This window comes from Octodon degus, unplaced genomic scaffold (genome assembly GCF_000260255.1).
Source record: "Octodon degus isolate 3935 unplaced genomic scaffold, OctDeg1.0 scaffold00065, whole genome shotgun sequence".
Lineage (NCBI taxonomy): Eukaryota > Metazoa > Chordata > Mammalia > Rodentia > Octodontidae > Octodon > Octodon degus.
Window position 1 is genome coordinate 8,567,409 of NW_004524641.1, and position 14,564 is coordinate 8,581,972.

Genomic DNA, 14,564 nt, shown 5'->3' on the forward strand with positions numbered 1-14,564 from the left:
TGCTTCTTCCTCTGCATCTGCTCGGTTTGCATTAATTTCTGCAAGTGTTCGGCCAAACCGTGCCCATTCATCATTTCGGGGAACGGCAATCTGCTGTTAAAAGAAAGACAACGTTTCATGTGCACTGAAATAAAAGATTATTTTATCTACTGCTACTCAGTTTGTTTTCAAATCTTTTTTTTTTTTTTCCACTAAAAAGTGATAATTGTCCTGGATGGCTTTTCCACATGTCAGTGACTATTAACAATGATTTATAACATTTCAAAACAACAGTATGTTGTGACAGCCTCAGGAGTGACCTTGCCATTATCACCCTCAGTGCAAGAGCAAATAACCAGGATGCTTTGTAAGCAGTAACTCCTGTGCACCATCTTCAGGATTTTGCTAGCAGAGAGGAATTCCTTTAAACACTTCACTTCAGTTTTGCCTTATCCCTACTATGAAACGGTTTCAAAGCATGGTTCCTAGGAGTCGTTTGGTAGACATACCTATTCTTGTTTGCAGCATTACCTTTGATACCCTAGTTCTTTCCCCAGAAGCCACAGTGTTGCTTATCATTTAGTGCTGGTAGATCAGCAGCAGAAGGGACGAGTGAGCTGGTGATGCTTCTGCCTCACGGAGGGAGTCAAATAATACAGGTTTTAGATAACTGCATCATAATATCAGATATTATGATAATATCAGAGTCTGATACTGCCATGACAGGGCACGAAGCACGCACTTTGGCTAATGGACGTATCTGCTTCTAAGTCTATACTGCCCAGTAGAGTAGCTGCTGGTCATATGTGACTATCCATACTTAAACTAATCAAAAATTTTAAAAAATTCAGTTCTCCAGTTGTGCTAGCCACATTTAATTCATAGCCACATGCTGCTAGTGGCTACTAGCCATATTTAACAGTGCACATAGGAACATTTCTACCTGTGCACAGAGCTCTACTGCCTCTTCTAAAAATGACTCAGTCTAACTCCCTCCAGATCCAAATGCTAGAGGCCCTGGGGTATGAAGGAGGATGTGAGATCATGACCACAGCGGAAGAAAAATAACCAAGGCTCCAGCCAGGGCTGCCATGGAGGAAATCAACCCAGGCACTGTGTACTGCCAAGCAGAGCACTAAAGATGAAAGAACTGCAACTCATGCTGTTGAATTCAATTATAACTGCTTTGGATCAAGGCTCAAGATTCACATTTCCCAGTCACCTAACCCTCAAAAGATCTAGCTCTTCTAGTTTCTACTATCTGATGAAACAAACCTATACCAAAAAATTTCATCTCAATATCAGTTCTGAAAACAGCAAAGCCCACCTATAATTCCACATTTCTTTAGTATGAAGAACTTCTAACATTTAGCAACACAAGCTTCGAGCAGTAGGGGCCTTCCAACATATTGTATTACTCTCAAAATCTGTTACGTAGAACATCCAGTTTAGAAATAAAATTAACTTCAAGAGTTGCTTCAGTGGTGCAATGTTTACAACCATATTTTTATGCAATTTGTGAACCATGAAGACAAAGGTTAGCCACTAAGATACCTTCACTCCAGTGCCACTGAACACATGTATCAAAATTACAGGCAGTGAGTCCCATACCTCTCCCACGTCATAAATAACAATCTGTCCTTCAGAATCGCCCACAGCGATCTCTCTTCCAGAATGCGTCCATCTTACACGATTGAGAGCTGGATTGCCCTCCACAGAAATGCTGGCAGCTGGTACCTAGATCATTTAAAATACAGTACAGTGTTATAAGTTTCATCAAGATTTCTTTTTTTTTTCTTCAAAGTTTTATTGATAAACATATAGCAATGAGACAGTTTCAAATCAAATCGAAAGTACAGTTTCAACAAAAGATTTCTATAAACATGTAGAACAGTAATTCTTTTAATGTGACATGTTTTTAAGAAACAAATGAAAATGAAGAATTTCCCCAAGTTTCTTCCTGTCTAGTGATATATTATGAATGACATTACATTCAATCCTTGAAAATGGTTTGGAAAAATAACTTAAGTCCTTATATAAGAAATTCTCATATGACTAGCTATAGCATTTTGAAAGATCACTTTAATAAAGGATATTTTTATTGTTTTAACTTCTCTGAGTAGTCAAGACCATTTGAAAACGTATGTCAAAACCCGTATGTTTTTGTAAATGTCATTTACAAAAACATTTCAAAACCTCTCATAAAGAGATCATGGCTCAATTTTTTTTTTTTTTTTTTTTTTTTTTTTTTTTTTTCACTACCAGGGATTGAACTCAGGACCCTGCACTTGCCAGGCAAGCGCTAATTCTACTAAGCTATCTCCCCAGTCTCAGGGCTCAATTTAAGAGGACAGGAGTTATATTCGCAGCTTGTTTCTCTGACAGCTGAAACTGTATTGGTCCACAGTCCCTGGTAAAGGTGCAGAATAGGTCTTTTCAAGGCCCTGGCTCCTGTGCACTGGCAGAGGGAAGCAGGAGGATGGTAACAACAGGACGGCACCAGCCCCTTGGGATCTCACTGTCCCTCTCCCTACGCTATAGAAAAAGATGTATTTGCCATACATGAAGCAAACCTCAATATTTGAAGCTATTTATTTATTAGATACAGGGTCTGGCTATGCAGTTCAAACTCTTAGTGATCCTCCTGTCTCAGCCTTCCCAGCACTGGGATTATAAGTGTGTGCCCCCATGCCTGGTTTTGGCCAGCATAGTGCACCAATTCTGGGGCCAGCATGGCAACACAGTACTGGGAATCGAATTTGGGGCCTTGTGCTTGCCAGGCAGGTGCTTATACCACCAAGCTCCCCAAACCTCAACATTTGATTAAGGCTGAAATGTACAATGAAATGTTTAAAAAGTTTTGAAATCTGATCAAAATCACTTGGCTATGGCTTAATATCTTTTCCTAGAAGTACCTGAATGTTCCTCCCTAAACTATTAGGCAAGTTCATAATATGTTAAGAATTCTACATTTCAACATATAACTTCCCTAACCTTGTATAACCAATTATTTTACTTCAAGGAATTTGGGAAGATGTCCACAGAAACGAGACGTGAGAGAATGCACCAAGTGAGCTTCTCTTCAGCAATTATTACTAATGGAACTGCTAACATTACTTCTATTAATCAACAGCAAAACTGAAATCTAAGAATATACACCTGTCTAGGCAGGTAAAATGACAGCAGAAGTTACATGTTATTGCTAATGAATAATTTTAATATAGCAGTAGTGCCTGTATTTTTTTTATAGGGCCAAGTTATACTGATCTCAATCTTGGAAAAAACTTCAAAATACACTGTCCTTCATTCAAATAAGTCAGGCTAAGACTAATATTTATGGATGATACACAATTTGATCAAAGCGAAGAGGTACAATCAAGGTTAATATGCTTTGACAATCTGAAACTATCTGCTTTCCAGCTTATGAATGAAATATATTCCAGTTGCCTTATGAATGAGACTCTGCCAGGACATCAGACACGATGCTGCTTTTCCGAAGCACGCAGACATGCCCCGGTACTCACAGCAACATTATTTCTCCCTTCAGTTCTGCACAGCATGCTGTTTGTTATTTAGCTTCTTTGTGAAGAAGCTACAATCATAGGGCGCTTTTACATTCCTTGGGATAAAAGGAATTTCACAAATTATTCAATAAATCTCCAATTTTCTATTTTTCAGTGCAATTTTTGTCATTTTCCTGCTCACCTCTGTGTCATTATTGAGATTCCATAAGTCCAGTCTCCCCATGCCATCCACACAGGCAAAAAGGGCTGGGTGGGTGGGTGACCACATAACATCATAAACATAGTCCGAATTATCTTCAAATGAATACAGCGGCTTATTATTCTGCAAGGGAAAAGCTGATTCTTAGTACAGTCAGAACAAGGCATGACCTACACACAAATTATTAAACTACATCATCACTGAAGAAGTGACATGCATTCAACAGGTACACATTTTATGATATTTAACTCAGTCTAGAAAACATGGCTGTAATTTGTTGCACTGTAGAGTTATCTGGTGGCATTAAACTAAGAATTAACTACTAGGTTGCATTTTTTAACTTGTAGATGTCATACTGTCTGAAAATGTACAGCCCATCCTTTAAAACATCCATCAGTGAGGACTTTGGGATGACCACAGCAGCAACAGTGTACTTTCTGATGTTGTTTTTTCTTTTTTTGGTGGAACTGGGGATTGAACTCAGGTACCAGGCAAGTACTTATTCTACTGAGCCATCTCCCTGGCCCCAACAGTGTACTTTTTGAATCTCTCCTAAATCTCCACATGACACTAGGTAATACAATGTCTACAACAAAATCAGGAGGTAAGCCCCAAACATAACCAGGGAAAAACAATCTTTTGACAACTACAGACCTACATGCTATGGGCATCTGCATAGGAGGAAGTGGGAGCAGGAACAAGAGTGTGTAGCTGGGGCACAGAAAAACCTGCCAACAGCACATGCTCAGGGACAGCATGGTCTGCCAGTAAGAACAGCAGCAGAGTCCAGAAAGGAGCAGGCACCACCTCACTGGTACACAAATGCCCGCAGCATAATGTAAGTAAGCTCTGGTGCATTCTGGGTCCTCTCAACCCTCAAACCTAGCCAGAGTTCCCTGCTAAAATAAAGTCTCACTACAGAGAAATGGCTCAAGTTATGACATACAGAGTTAAAAGGGATAAAGGAAGAGGAGGTTCAGATAAAAGCAGAAAGGAATGGAAGTCACATTTCAGAAAGTACCATATAATCACATGTGGATGTATCCAACTTAAAAAAAAACACTGAATATGAAGTTTAACTTAGACTAAGAAAACTGTCTTTGCTCAATCTTTCCTTCCTAAAATGACAGAATAACTTATTTCACTAGTAAATAACAACAGAAAAATACTGTGATAAAATCCCATATTAAGTTTTTGTGGTGAAGAGAATTCAATGAGGAAAGATTAACTCTATTAAACAAGGACTTATGATAATGGGACAAATGCATATATGCCTGCAAAAAACCCTCTCAAAAAGCTGAAAAAGCAAGTTGGAAGCCTCCTTTTTCATGCCATAAACAGAAATGAATTCAAATGCATCACAGAGCAAATGGGAGACCCAAACACTAGAACTCTTAAAGCACACAAGTAAATCTTAGGGCTTGCCAAATAGCTTAGCAGATTAAAGTGCCTGCAAGCAAGTGCAGGGGCTGGAGGTTTGATCCCTGGGCCTGCTGTGTCGGCTCTGCCCCTGGGGCACGTTGTGTCAGCAATTGAGACTGGGCGTGGTGGTGCGTGCCTGTAATCCCAGCTCTTGGGAGGTTGTAAACAGGCGGATCACTATGAGTCTGCTATGAGTCTGCTCTAATAGTGAGACCCTGAACACCCTGTACACCCCTCCCTAAAATACCAAAAAAAAAAAAAGAAAAAGAAAAATAAATCTTTAAACCTGGATTCAGATAGTTTCTTAAACATAAAACCAAAGGCTAGAGACACAAAAGAAAATGTAAACTAGCCTACTAATGAAATTAAACAATTTTGTGCTTCAAATAATACCAAGAAAGTACAAAAGCCTACACAATGAAAAAAATTTTATAAACCATACAGCTAATTAGTGACTCAGATCTAGAACTCTAACAATAGCCAATAAGCACATGAAAAATGTTCAACATTGTTAGTCATGAGAAGAATACAAATCCAAACGACAGGGAGGAATCACTTCATACTACTAGGCCAGTAAGATAAAAAAGACAATACAAAGAGTAGGTCTAACCTGTTTTGAAACTCTATTTTCTTGTTTTTTGTTTTTTCTCTTTAAAAAAAAGTATAGGTGGGGGGGCTGGGGAGATGGCTCAGTGGAATAAGCGCTTCCCTGGCAAGCACAAGGGCCTAAGTTCAATCCCTAGTTCTGAAAAAAAAAAAAAAAAAAAAAAAAATATAGGTGAGGATATGAGAAATCAGAACCCTCACTTACCTGGCAGGGCAGATAACCATGATCACCAAGAACCAGAAACCTCACACCTTGCTCACAGGAATATAAAGTAGTATGGCTAGTTTGAAGAACAGTTTGGTGCTTCTGCAAGTGTTAATTACAGCTAACCATTTGACCTAACAATTGCACTCTTAGGTATATATGCCAGAGAAATGAAAATACAGGTGCATGTACAAAACTTACACGTGTGTTTCCAATAGCCTTAGTTGTAATAGCACCAAAGTGAAAACAGCCCAAATCATTAACTGATGAGTGGATAAACCACTAGCAGTGTATCTACACGATGGGCCATCAGTCAGCCATAGAAAGAGTGAAGTGCTGACACATGCTACAACCCGGATGACTCGAGGAAGTGAAGAGAAAGAAGCAGTACATGTACTGCACGATTTCATGAGACCTCCATAAACAGTCAATGACAAATCCATACATTAGTGGTTTCTAGGAGCTGTGGGAAGGGAAATTACTAATGGGTAGATCATTTCTTAAATTTAAAAATGCAAGATTAGACACTAATGATAACACAAACCTTGGTGAACATACTATGAACCACTAAAAGTACATTTAAAAAGTATTAATTTTATGGTACATAAAATTAATGGTATGGTACATTAATTATGATATCTGTAATCCTAGCAGTTGGGAGGCTGTAAACAGGAGAATCACTACGAGTTCGATCTAGTATCAAGACCCTGAACACCTTGTAAACTCTTCCCTAAAATATAGAAAAAATAAAGTTTTTTTTTAAAAAGGAATACAATGGATAAAGCAGAGAGAATGGATATAGCAACACAGAGCAGAGATAATGAACAATCTCTAGCTGTTTTCAACATGAATCATAGACTGTTAACCAAAAGAAACCAGAGACAAGTGAGTATGTATTCATTTCACAAAATATTAAAGAAGCTACAAGCAAATTAAATAAAAACTTACTTATAACAAAAAAGACTGCTAAATATATCAGGAAATAGTTGGGCCAAATGTTTCATCTACACAGTGGACTATTATGTAGCCAGAGACAAAAGCAGGATGCAATGTACCTGCATAAAAGATCACAATAAAAAAAGCAGTATGCTCTCAAATTTTAAAGAATGTGATTATGGCCCTTTATAACATTTTTCTTTTTCTTTCATTTTCTTTTTCTTTTTAAACATTTTTCAAGTTTTATTTTTAAAAACATTGCTGTCCATTAATTTTATTTTTCCCTTCAGAGAGAAAAACAGACACATTTAACATCAAATGCTGTTTCATAATATATTAATTTTACATATGATGCTGTAAATAGAAACCCTAAATTATTTAAAATAGTGAAGTCAGGTGTGAAGGTGCATGCTGGTAATCCCAGCACTTGGGAGGCTGACATAGGTGGATTGTGAGTTAAAAGCTAACCAGGGCAATGCAGTAAGATCCTCTTTCCAAAATGAAACAAAATACAAATAAATTTTTTTCTTATTTTAAAGAGCACTTTTACCCAAATAGAGCAGCAGCGTGGAAAATCTGAGGAGGGGCCTAGCATGTAGTCTTTTGCTTTAGGCCTTCTGGCAACTAGTTTTTAGGATTGGGAAAGGTCACTACATTATTCTAAGCTACTTCCTTACTTATAAAACAAAGACTATGTACTGTGATTCTGAAGTTGATTATACTTGTAACCACCTATAATCTTTGAAAAATGCTGTTGCCTGAGTCTCTCCCTAAGATAATCTGAATTAATTTTTCTGGGAGGCCACATAAGCACTGAAAATTTAAAAAATTGCCAAAGTGACTCTAACAATGTGTGAACAAGACTGAGAAGCGCTCTTTCTGGCTGGAACCATGGAGGTTGCAGAAGAGAAGAAAAAGAAGGTTCCTGCTGTGCCAGAAACCCTTATGAAAAAGCGAAAACATTTCGCAGAGCTAAAGATAAAGCGCCTGAGAAAGAAGTTTGCCCAGAAGACGCTTCGCAAGGCAAGGAGGAAATTCATCTATGAAAAAGCCAGGCACTATCATAAGGAGTACAGACAGATGTACAGAACTGAGAACGGAATGGCTAGGATGGCGAGAAAAGCTGGCAACTTCTATGTCCCTGCAGAGCCCAAACTGGCATTTGTCATCCAGATCAGGGGGATCAATGGTGTGAGCCCAAAGGTCCGCAAGGTGTTGCAGCTTCTTCGCCTTTGCCAAATCTTCAATGGTACCTTCGTTAAGCTCAACAAGGCTTCAATTAACATGCTGAGAATTGTGGAGCCATACATTGCATGGGGACACCCAAACCTGAAGTCAGTGAACGAACTAATATACAAGTGTGGCTACGGCAAAATCAATAAGAAGCGAATTGCCTTGACAGATAATTCACTGATTGCTCGATCTCTTGGTAAATATGGAATCATCTGCATGGAGGATCTGAGTCATGAGATCTATACTGTTGGAAAACGCTTCAAAGAGGCAAATAATTTCCTGTGGTCATTCAAGTTATCATCTCCTCGAGGTGGAATGAAGAAAAAGACCACCCATTTTGTGGAAGGTGGAGATGCTGGAAATAGGGAAGACCAGATCAGCAGGCTTATTAGAAGGATGAACTAAGGTATCTACCATGGTGTTTTTATGATTTGGACAGTTAATAAAGTATCTGCTTCCAAATTGGGAAAAAAAAAAAAAAAAAAAGACTGAGAAGCATAGGGCCAGGGTGATAGCTCAGTGGCATAAATGACTGCCTGACAAGCACAAAGTCTTGAGTTCGATCCCTGGCCCTGGGGGGGAGGGGGAACCATTGAGAAGCACAAAACTCTATAATATCTATAGGTCTCTGAAGCTGTAAAATTCTAACACATAAATAACTTATAAGACATATATGCCAGCTGTTGTGGATATAGCTCAGTGACACAGTATCTGCCTGGCAAATGCAAGGTCCTGAGTTTAATTCCCAGTAACAAACAAAACAACCGTATTTTCCAAAAGAGTTATAATCAAAACAAAGGGCTTCTCTGAGGATAGGTAGTGTTTGAATAAGCAAACACAGGTCACTGTGGTCCACTTGTGAGAATAAACACTGCATGGTCAAGGGACTCACAATAATTTTTTCCTAGGCTCAAGTTATACTCTTGGTTGAAGAGTGTCCCTCTAAAATACTGGCCCACCTGGTATCCATAAATGTAACCTTATGTGCAAAGATTTCACATGTAAGACCCTCAAGTTAAGATGAGGTCATACTGCATTAGAGTGGACTCTCAATTTAACATAATTAGTGTCCTTAAGAGAGAAAAATATGGACACAAAGACATGGTGAGACAAACAGGCAGAATGTCTTCCAATGCAGAGGCAGACACAAGTGAGATGGTTGCATGCCAACGAACCAAAGGACTGATGGGAGACAACTAACTCACTCTCCAACCTCCAAAAGAACCCAGCTTGTCAGCACCTCCACTTGGGAATTAATGCCTCCAAAGTTATGAGAATAAACTTTTGTTGGTTTCAGCCACCTATTTGTTCCATCAGCAACAGAAAACTAATACAGATGATATTTCAAAGCTTGGGTAACTGGAGAGTTCTAGATTAGTAAAATTAGTAGCAATAGGAAATACACTGATTTAATAGTGAGGTGTTTTGTAGAAAACTGGGAAACAGGTATGTCCTCAACGTGTATCAGAAGAAAAATAATCTCAAGGTTAAAAATAGCTTACTATAACTTTTTGGAAGTATATCTTTTTTTTTTTTAAAGTTTTATTGATAAACAGATAGCAATGAGACAGTTTCAAATCAAATCAGAAGTACAGTTTCAACAAATAACACACTGCATATATTCTTCTTAGTGGTTAATTGCTGTACAAGATGTGGACTTGTGATCCTATTTACAAACACCATTGGAAGTATATCTACTAAAAGTAAAGTAAATAAAAAAGAATCAAAATCTTACAAGGAAAATGAAGATAGTACACTCTAGTATTGTTCAGGGGAGATGGGAGTGTGTCTCCGCTATTGGATTGAGAATTACTACCCCATGGCAAGGCTATCTCTATTTGAAGATGAATGAATCAAGCTATCTTAGCTTGATGCCACTGAATATTCAAATCATAAAACTTCTTTTGTTCTAATTCCTATTCACCAAGCAATCTTCTGATTATAATTTGGCTTCCCATGTGGGCTGGCTACAGGGAAACAATGAGCTGCTCAGGCCAGCGGGAGTATCGGGGCATTCCAGCAGTCAGGTTTCTTTCTCACTGTAAATTAATAAATCGACATTCTCCAATGTATCAGTGTCTTAGAAGTCTGTTACTCCCATTCAGCACTCCCCTGTCTAATCAACTCTAGTAGGCTGACAAAACTGAGTAAATATGCAGAAAAGAGGCTGGACACTGGCCAACTGCAAATCACTGAGGTAACTGCTGCTAGAAGGGATGGGGTCTAGATCAGCAGTCAGTTTCCCCAAGAACCCTGAAAACATGTTTTCATCTTTTTTTTTTTTTTTTTGGTGGAACCGGGGATTGAACTCAGTCCTTTGCGCTTGCCAGGGAAGCACTTATTCCACTGAGCCATCTCCCCAGCCCCCATGTTTTCATCTTAATTTGTCTAGTATATGCAGTATGATCTTTTGATCTGTTATAATGTAAGTATCTTCTCAATATTAAACACAAAAGCTGCCAGATTAAGGAGGGGCTTTGAGACATCACAGATTAAGAGAAATTTCAAGGCACATATAGACTTATAGAACTCCAAAAACTGCCTATTCTAAGCAATTACCATATTAGCCAATCTTAGTTTTGCCACTTTATGATAAACATATATTTTTGTGTGTGTATTTAGGTCAGGGTCTACAAGGTCTACAGGCTCTCATTATACAGATCACACTCATAGTGATCCTCCTGTTTTCAGCCTCTCAAGCACTGGGATTACAGGTGTGCACCACCATGCCCAATCTCAATTGCTGTCTCAACGTGCCCTGGGGGTGGGGCTGGCATGGCAAATGGGGTGGGGGTGGGGGATTGAACCCTGGCTGCTGTGCTCTGCCTAAGCAGGCCCTTTAGTTCGCTGAGCTATCTGGCCAGCCCCATAAACATGGTTCTGATAAGTGTTTATTCTTATTTAAAAGTCACTTCTATATTGAAATACAGCAAAATACAAAACAAAAATATCAGCCACCTATCAACTAGCTGTGTGGTACAACAAAATCAAGTATCAACCAGTCCACTAGCACAGTAAACTCTCTTTGATTAGGCAAGATGAACTCATTTTTAAAATCTGTTTATACAAAGATGGAAGCATCAAATTTAAAGCCAAATAGAGGTTGGTAACCCAAATCCCTGAGATTTAAAACAAATCAATGTACAAATAGATACAAGAATCTTTTCAATTGTCAAACAGGAAGTTGGCCAAGAACCTAATAAACATATAATGTCTCAACCAGGTCTGGTGGCATATGCCTATAGTCCCAGCTGCTTGGGAAACTAAGCCAGGAAGTCTATGTTCAAGGATAGCAACTTAACAGCCCTGTCTCAAACTAAAAAGAAAAAATGACTAGGGATGTAGTTCAGTAGTATATTAAACCCTTGGTTTAATCCCCAGTACCTCAAAAACAAACCCTCATCAAAGCTACATGCATGGGGTGGGGGGAGGGCTGCAACTGTACACAAACCCAAGGTGGGAAGGTATGTGGACATCCAGCGATTTAAGGGGCTGTCATTTCAGTTCTGTACTTTGGTTTTACAAGCTAAATTGCATACTTTTTTGCTTATGTGTGTGAGAATCTTTTCTTCATCTTTTCTTAATCTATAACTCATAAAAGGACAAAAATTTAAGAACAATCTTAAGGAAAAGGATTTTGTAAATATATTTCTACGTTGTTGGTTTTTTTTTTTTTTAATTTTATTAAATGTATTCGGTACAGGGTCTCACTACGCAGCTTGGACTAAGTAGTGATCCTCCTGTTTTTAGCCTTCCCAGAGCTGAGATTACAGGAATACACCACCATACCTCTGGATCCTGTTATAAGGAAAAAGAAGAACTAAACACTGCTAAGTTCCTTTTATATTCTGGATACCATATCAAGCAGCTTTTTCAGACATTCCTTTCATTTTTTTTTTCTTTTTCTTGGCGGAACTGGGGATTGAACTCAGGCCCTTGCGCTTGCCAGGGAAGCGCTTAATCCACTGAGCCATCTCCCTGGACCCCCTATTTCTTTCATTATACTTAAGGGTAAGTGCTATTTTTATGTCTGCTAATGCCAAATCTGAAAGTGCTCGATTATAAAGAGCAAGCTTGGAGAAACAATCTTCTCATATGTATCATGTTAAACTAAAAGGAAGCACCAAGACAGGGTGCTTCCTCTGTTTATCTCAGATTTCTGAGGCAAGCACTCAATAAGTACGTAGGAGTTCTTTAAAACAATTAAAGGTACCTCTTAAAATGAGTAGGTTTTCTTAAAGCACAAAACATAATCTCTAAATTGCTTCATAAACTATTAAAGAAGTCATCATTTAGGATAACGTAGCTAGAAAGAAAACAATTAAAAGCTTTAAAATTTAACTTAAACAGAATCTGATAGATGGAGTGTACACTTTTGCCAGCAATAAAGTGAGACTGCAGAAAAACTCCATAGCAAAGTTAAGCTGCTTCTACTATAAAATAAGTTCAAAGAAAATGAACCCATTTCCACTATAGTATATAATACCCCCATTTGGATTTGTTTTGAGACTTTCAACCAGACAGGAAAAAAGTCAACTTGTTGGAATTGCTGGAGGATCAGAAAGCTAAACTTTATCACATAAATGGGTGTTTCAAGGATTGGAACCTATCAAGAACAAACTATATAAATAAGTAATTGTGTAGTAAATAATTTTATATAGTAATAAAAAATACACCCATGCCTTTTCACCATTCTTTCTTCATGATTCAAGTTTATTATGTATAGTTTATGGCACTGGACTTCTTTCAAATCAGTTTCTGTCTTTTTTCCATCTCATATCAGCTCTATGAGGCAGTCTAGTTCTGAATAGGTCTCTAAGCTCTCCAAGAAGCAAATGCATGGCTTTTGTGTTGGGCTAAAAGACAACTACATGAGGTACCATGCAAGATACTTGGGCTTTTTCTCCATCTTAGAGTAAATAATTCTATGTTTGAAAAGTCTGAAGTGGTGGGAAGACTTGTCTTTGATCATGTCTGGGTTTACTAGACTTGTCAGCACACTCTTATGAAAATGACATCATCACTCATGCTCTGTGTAGCTTCTTACCAAGTCTGATTTATTAACAAACGATTCTAAGCTATTTAAAAGCTGTCTTTTCTATGTGATTGTAGAGCACCACCTTGTGTCAGAAACCTGACCAAATGGGCAGACATCTGTGTTTTTAGATACCTTAGTTGTCCAAAGTTTTACTGTCCAGTCAAATGAAGATGTGACAAAAAGATGTGAGAAGTCTACTGCTCCAACAGCTGCATGACAGTGGATACCAGTGATTGGTCCTTGGTGTCCCTCAAACATCTCACTGATTCCAGCTTTGCTGTTTCATAAAAGTGAAAATATTAGTGAAATCACTTAGAAGGAAACTATAAACACAACCTATTGAGATCTTGACTTAATTCCAACAAACTTAATTGTGTACTTATAATGCAACAGAATGACTTGTTTGAATGTTATTCCACCCAGATCTGACCACACTAGTAAAGCAATAAATACATTTTAGAACTAGAAACATCACGCTGTTGACAAGAGAATTCAAAAGTCCAATATCTGAGCTGCCAGAAGAGAGACAAAAGGATGCTACATGTAAGAGAGACAATCTGGGCTACTTTTAAATCAAAAGCTTTGAAGTGAAGGTGATCTATATCTGAGATAAAACTCAGACACTCAATTTTTTTTTAAAGGAAGCAATTGATAAGGTACAGCTAGACAATTTCAAAATAGATTGAACAGCAGGAGAAATACTAGTCAATTTAAAATGTGTACGTGACATTACTGTACAATTATCAGGAGGACTGAACTAAAGCTCAAAGTCTAAATAAGTAAAAATGGGAAAATGGCTGAAGATCTTATTTATAATTTAAAGGCCAGTATATTGCATGTACATACTGTACTGCTGAAAGTTCCTCTCTATCACTACCTTCTGTGAGCACATGCAGGCACAAAATGACAATATACTACAACCCACAAAATTTAGGTTCCAAACCACTTAAAATTTAACTTTTAATTTTATATGCCTAAACTCAGTCTTTCACAAATAATGAGTAGCTCTAGGATAAATTTCCACTTTTTTTTTTTTTTTTTGCTATCCAAGTATTTATTGAACCATTTCAAAAAATTCATATTGAAATGTTTCATAACAAAAAACCTGGAATTTTTCTTAGAAATGCTTTCCTTAAGAGACAGCTATAGAATTACCTTAAATTTTACTATGACTTAGCTTAGCACTCTAAAGAAGCGGCTTTCTTTTTCCAGACTAGCTTACTCACTATCCATTCAAACAGATTTCCATTTAAGTAAGGGCCTATTGGATTCATTAAGTTATTTAAGGGCAAATTTTAAGTAATTGCAAATTCTATGTCAGGTTTACCTGCCATGGCGGCATGCTGTGTACACAGAACCTTCTTCACTCCCAACAACAAAGTTGTTGACATCTCCCACAGGGAAGGACATAGATGTCACAGC

General features: G+C 37.9%; 1 protein-coding gene and 1 pseudogene across 1 annotated transcript in view; one reads left to right on the forward strand and one right to left on the reverse strand.

Moving 5' to 3' along the window:
* Positions 1-14,564, reverse strand: part of Dync1i2 (dynein cytoplasmic 1 intermediate chain 2) — a 65,329-nt gene that overhangs the window by 12,342 nt on the left and 38,423 nt on the right. The window contains exons 16-20 of the mRNA XM_023719203.1: positions 14,470-14,564; positions 13,275-13,419; positions 3,685-3,825; positions 1,591-1,716; positions 4-93 (exon numbers count right to left, since the gene is read on the reverse strand). Coding sequence (XP_023574971.1) covers positions 4-93; positions 1,591-1,716; positions 3,685-3,825; positions 13,275-13,419; positions 14,470-14,564 — 597 coding nt within the window. The remainder of the gene's footprint in view (positions 1-3; positions 94-1,590; positions 1,717-3,684; positions 3,826-13,274; positions 13,420-14,469) is intronic.
* LOC105742665 lies at positions 7,758-8,509 on the forward strand (annotated as a pseudogene).